We start from the raw sequence: 6000 nt of genomic DNA, 5'->3' as shown, positions 1-6000 counted from the left end.
GTTGTTGCATTGCTTTATCACTGTACATAATTCAATAATTATTCAAATTAGCAATTTTGATGTGAGGCATTTATTCATATCAACCTCAAGAAAATTGGTAAAAATGAAATTGAGTTATTTTGCAAACTACAGAGTTAGATAGAAAGCTCCCCGTCTGTAAGGGTAGTGTATAAAATGGGAAACTGTATTTGGTAAAAATAAATGACAAAATTGCATTTTTTAATCACGCTTCAAGTTTTCATGAAAGGCATTGTATGTGATTTTAGCTCGATCAAGGTCTAATCCAGCTCTGTTCATTAAAATACGAAACAATTCGAACACTTTAATAAACAAATGACGTTTTACAATGTAAACAAAAATCACTATATATTAACAAATAACCAACAACAAAAACTGCCATTAAATCTTTGACCTTTGTCTAATTATATACAATAATATGAGGCAGGTTTAACCTGTAAGTGGACGAAGTGTAACCCGAGAATCCTTACTAGTAGATATTCATTATAACATGGGTAACGACCTGGGTCTTGGTATAGATTTGTGACGACTTGTTCATGTCGCGATTTGTCACATATTTTAGACTTTCGTATTTGCAGGGCAGATCACCTCCGGTCAATCTATAGGTAGAATGGTACTATTTCTCATTATTTTAGGTTGGCCTTTTGTGTACCCTACTTAAGTAAATACTTCTGGGCACTGTGATTGGACAAATTGTGCTGATACCCAAAATGTTTTATTAATTCCAGGCTCTAACGTTATTATACTCTTAAAAAATTGCATCATACTTTTTGAAAACCATTTTATGTAAATATTATGAATTTTCAAAATTTATGTGCCATTCGCAGAAAAAGGGGGAACTTTTACCCCAAACATAATCTGCTTAAAATACCAAAGAATCGAGACGGTTTTGCTATGACTTTGATCAAATTTTAGTCAAAGAAATGAAGATATTACTGGAAAAAGGTCAGTTTATAGCTCCGTCATTGTTTTAAAGGTCTGAATTTTTATTATGTTTTATTATTGTCGCCTATGGGAAATAAATAGTACCGTTCTACTTATACCCAATCACTTAGGTTCTATTGTTTATCAGTATAAAGCTTTGTTCATTCCATATAACTCTTCCGTCCTTGCGAGACCCGACGGGGTAGTTAAGGACGTTAAAAATCCCACCAGTCAGTCATATCACTCTTATAATAAAAAAGATCACCAGAACTGAAGTTCGAATTTCATTCTGAATATTACCACTGTTAACGACACGAAAGTGGCGATGTTGTCTCAAATCAAGGCAAAAGATTATAGGGATTGAAACCAATCCTGGTCAAACTGAAATTAAATCTGCGGTGATGCTAAAGTCATAGGTTAAATTTACTCTAGCAATGCCAGAGGTTGTTTGGCAAGCTATTTTCCGACTTGGTGCCATCATAACCTCTAGCATCTGACACGTTGAAAGCCACCGCAAATGTTAATTAGTTAAACGTGTTTTAAAATATTTTAAGTCTTTTAATTCATATAAAATAACTGAAATCGAGCGATAAAAATCCTAAATATTTATTAAATACCTAGAAAACATTTGTAATACAGACAAAAGTACCAGCAATTTTGAATTAGGTCACTAATTTTCCGGAATACATTATATTTTTAACAAAACGAACATACAGTTCGTGAAGGCAATTCGTTGGCTAATTTGATATCTTCGTTTCGCAAATTTTAAAACCCGTAATTTTATCAACCGGAATTACAAATGTAATTTTCATTTTAACTGCATTTACAAAATATTTCCAGGATCGCTGGATTTTCTCATCAAGTAGGTCATTTATTTTTCTTCAATTTAGTGACCTTCTCCCGTGTTATGGTAAAGAAACTGTATAAAACGTTTTAAATGGTAAATAGTTTACTATAATACTGCCGATTTAAATATGCAATATGGCGCTCGGAAGTAAGAGGTAGGGGTATGAAGAAACGGAATTTCAACCTCTTACTTGTAGGAGTATGTTTATATTCGTATAATTACCGTATGATGACTTGATTAGTATACTAACTTTAATACAGCTAAGGGATATTCAAAATGTTGATACATGTATTTGACGTCAAATAAGACGTCTCATATATTGAATAGATAAACATATAAAATTTTGCAAATAAGTGATGCTTTATTATGTCCACACTGTCGAAAAAAGGCTTTTTTATGTTCTGATGTAGAACAACTTGCTGCGCCACTATCATCTCAAAAAAGGAGGTCCGTATAACAAATGGGGAAATCGAGGTAAAAACCGCAAAGCTGAAAACCACTGCAATAGTCAATGATTTGCTTTAGTGCATTTATTTTATTTCTGTAGTAATGGGGTATTATTGTAAATCATCCCCTTGACGTAAAACCACCCGTCAATATGCTTTGTCTCTTTGATTTTAGGAGTAATATGTATTCTGTTGGGTTAAAATATCGACGTTCATCTCAAAGATAAAAATTTGCTTGCGAAAGGGATGGCAACAACCTTTTTTATGCTAAATTGAAACTTTATTAAATTGCTGTTATATTTTTTCTGTTTATTTGTATAAAATCAAAACCTGAGGTTCAAACATAATAATAGCCTGAAATCGCAACTAACTTAGTAAGCACGGCATGATTTAGGTTATTCCTTCATAGACAGAAAAATAAATATTCCCGTCATTCCATAATTATACTGTTACTTTTTTCGGGGGTTTGAGGACATACTGAAAATATTTTACTTATTTTTATTTATTTATCATCAATACTTCTATAACATTTTGTATTAAAAAATATGTTAACAGAATATAACCTCCACGGAAAGCAACAGCTAAAGGGGATTTCTCTCGGGGAACTTTTCACTGTACAAATGAGGACACATTCGTGTTCCTTTACCGATAGGAACAATATAGCTTGTTACGACTTTAATTCCTCTCTCACTGAAGGATGCCTGGTAGTAATGAAATCGTAATGCTTATGACAAAACATCATCTCTAAATCCCTTCAGAATTCAATTGATTAATGACGAAAAATTGTTGTTTCTTTATCATGAAATTATGCTGTTAGAAATGTGTTCATTCTCGTAAATACAACCTGTAAAGCCAATATACGACACCCAACCTATAATGTATGGGACGTGCACGTCTAAACATTTAACAATTATTTTATATAAAAAATAAATGTCATTTAAGTACCAGTCCATATAAATTTCAGACCGAACGAGTGATAAAAGAGATTCATAGAACAGGGAAACCAAAAAACAAAAACAAAAACAAAAATGCTTTTAGAGTCTACATAGTCCTTTATGTAATCAAATCTGTATTAAAAAAAAACAAACAAAAACCATCTTACAAAGTACAAATTTCATATACATGCTGTATAATTATTATCTGAAAAGTACAACCACGTGATTGAAGTAAGAGTGGTTATGTGTTCTTTTTTTTCAGAATTATAAAGTAAATTTCGTTTGATTTTGACTAACATGGATCACCTCCTGTCTGACTTTTATAAAGACTACTACTTAAGTTGAGGTTTAACTAAGATCCATAAAGAAAGTGACAAGTTCTTTTTTTGTCAACCTTTTAAGAGAGTAAACCACCCAGTATGCCTCATTAGTGACTGAAGATCCACTCACAGTAATGAAGAAGTTTGATAAAGTGGAAATAGTGACTTGTTACGGATTTTTGGTGAACAAAATGGGACGAACGTTATGACTAAATTCATTATTTTTCCAAACAGAAATAACACTTAAATTGGTACATTTATCATAATTGTAACTTACTAAATGATTTAAGCTTGTTTAAATTTACTAATACCACCTTTTTAACGTGCACGCATTTTAGATGAAGTTATACTGAATTGTCTAAAAGCAATATAACTCAATGTTTGTCCAAGCCGGATACATAATAATGTTTAGTATGTGTTCCGTCATGATTTCCCTGTCAAATTACTAGAACGGAATTGTCTCCCTGTTTGGTTTGACTTGCCTATGAGCATAATTAAATTTTGGCACATATTCTACACAAATGTACAAAAGTAATTGGTTATATACATATTATTTGACTCAGAGCAAGATTATCCTCGCTATCACTTTAAAAAACAGTCTTCAAAACTGTTCGTCGAGCTGACTAAGCTTACAGCATACCGATCACGTGATCACGGAGCCAGCCGGAAATAGTTTCGTAGTTCAAATCCATCCATTTAATATTTGCTCTGAAATGAAGAATGTGACAGTATACTGCAGGAAGGTGATATAATAATACAGTAACATAAGTAAAGTGTAGTTCAACAACTCAAAAACAAAATACATGTATAGAAAAAAACAAGAATAAAAACAATGAAGGGAGCTATTCTTTACAAGGATGGATAGATGCTGTAAAAAACAAATAGGAGAAAAAATGTACATCCTAAAGTGTACGAAGCATGACGAACTGGACGGATGAACCATGCTTTGTTATCAAATACGAGTGTGAAAAGCAGTATTCTTGTCTTACTTACTGATTAAAAATAGTTATTTATAACTTTTTTGGGGGTAGGGGATGTTAAAATAGTACTAAGCCTGATTTAACCCCTTTTTAGACTAACCCAATATTACAAAACCGTTTAGACAAATTATTGTATACCTCATTAGTGCTAATGCATTCTCTGCTTCTTTCTTAGCAACCTTTGGTGGCTTTTCCCTGAACAATGTTTCAAGCTGAAACAGGAAATTTATTTTTCACTCAAATTTTATCTCAAGATGTGTTTATAACTTAAGTTATAATTTGATATTGATGTGCGGACTTTTTGTATCGTAGTTTTAACCTCTGAGGTGAGTATTTAAACGTTGGTGTTGTGGTACAGATAAATTATAAATGCAATCGCATGCTGTTGGTGACATGTCATAAAATATTGGTGCAAGCGAAAAAGAAAAAAACCGTATTTCTGATATTTCTCTTGGGAAATAAAGCTGTTTTAGTCTTGCCAGTTCAAACCTTAGTAAAACACTTCTATGGCCTTGAATAAAGCTTTTTGACTTAGCATATTATTCTAGTTCATCAACATAAAACTGTTCTTACCTGCTTATACTCAAACTCCGTGTTGACATATTGTGTTACTTCACCAATGGTTTCCCTCAGTAGGAAATTGTCTCCTCCGAACCTAATGTAAAACAGTTACCAGTAAGAAATAGAATGAAATCCATGATAAGGCTTCCATTGGCGGATTAAGGGCAGGGGTGCAAAACGCCCTTCAGTTTAAAAAATAATTTCGTGCAAATGAGTAAACAATAGCCTGGAATCCTCCCTTTTCTGGACAATAATATTCGGTCCGTAAAAGTTTGTGGCATCTTATATTTCAAGACAAAATTCAAGTTCTTTCGTCTATGATAATAAAACCGTGTCGTCCTAAATTTCATTTTCTACAGTATAAATCATAGTTTTTTTACACTAAAATGTATGGAAGGGGATATCCGCCATTAATATGTTCACGCGTTTCTTTTAACTTTGTTACTTGCTCATTTGTTCTCTTGTGTTTTCTTTCTTTGTTAATCGAAGATTGTTTAAATGATAATTCGTGAAATGCATTTTTAGCACTGTGACTTGCAGTTTGTACCTATATTTCTTTGCCTTATTTCGTTTCTTTTTCTGTAATACCTTTCGTTTACAATTATACAATTATTAATTTCTAAAATACTTCTTCTAACCCTGAAAGTCGTAGTTTTCCAATATCTTTCTTTGTTGAAAGTCTTAAATCAGTGATTTCTACAGGTTATATATAAATTAGAACACGTTTCTTTGAAAATCGAAACGATCGACTCGTTACAAAGAATGCACAAACATTTAACAAATGAAGAATTAACATGTTACTCATGAGTGATTTTTCACCGGAAGATCGAGGGGTTGGTCTAAAAACAGGAGGGCATTTTCCGGTACATTTTTGGCTATAACTTTTGTTTTATTTAATGGCATTCAAAAATTAAAAGGATTTGTAAAGAAGAATAAACGCGCTTTTAAATCATTTAAAGTTTTTTGGAA

At 32.3% G+C, this 6000-nt stretch overlaps 1 protein-coding gene across 1 annotated transcript in view; it reads right to left on the bottom strand.

Moving 5' to 3' along the window:
• Nucleotides 1-309: 309 nt before the first annotated feature.
• The window catches only part of LOC148597593 (aminopeptidase N-like), a 49198-nt gene continuing 43507 nt past the window's right edge, over nt 310-6000 (bottom strand). The window contains exons 19-21 of the mRNA XM_088563300.1: nt 5044-5125; nt 4609-4682; nt 310-4198 (exon numbers count right to left, since the gene is read on the bottom strand). Coding sequence (XP_088419426.1) covers nt 4120-4198; nt 4609-4682; nt 5044-5125 — 235 coding nt within the window. The 3' untranslated portion in view covers nt 310-4119. The remainder of the gene's footprint in view (nt 4199-4608; nt 4683-5043; nt 5126-6000) is intronic.

This window comes from Perna viridis, chromosome 15 (genome assembly GCF_037379345.1).
Source record: "Perna viridis isolate PV_CMFRI_1.1 ecotype Kerala chromosome 15, ASM3737934v1, whole genome shotgun sequence".
NCBI classification, from domain to species: Eukaryota; Metazoa; Mollusca; class Bivalvia; order Mytilida; family Mytilidae; genus Perna; species Perna viridis.
The sequence above is the reverse complement of the archived record's forward strand: the minus strand, read 5'-3'. Positions and strand labels throughout refer to the sequence as shown.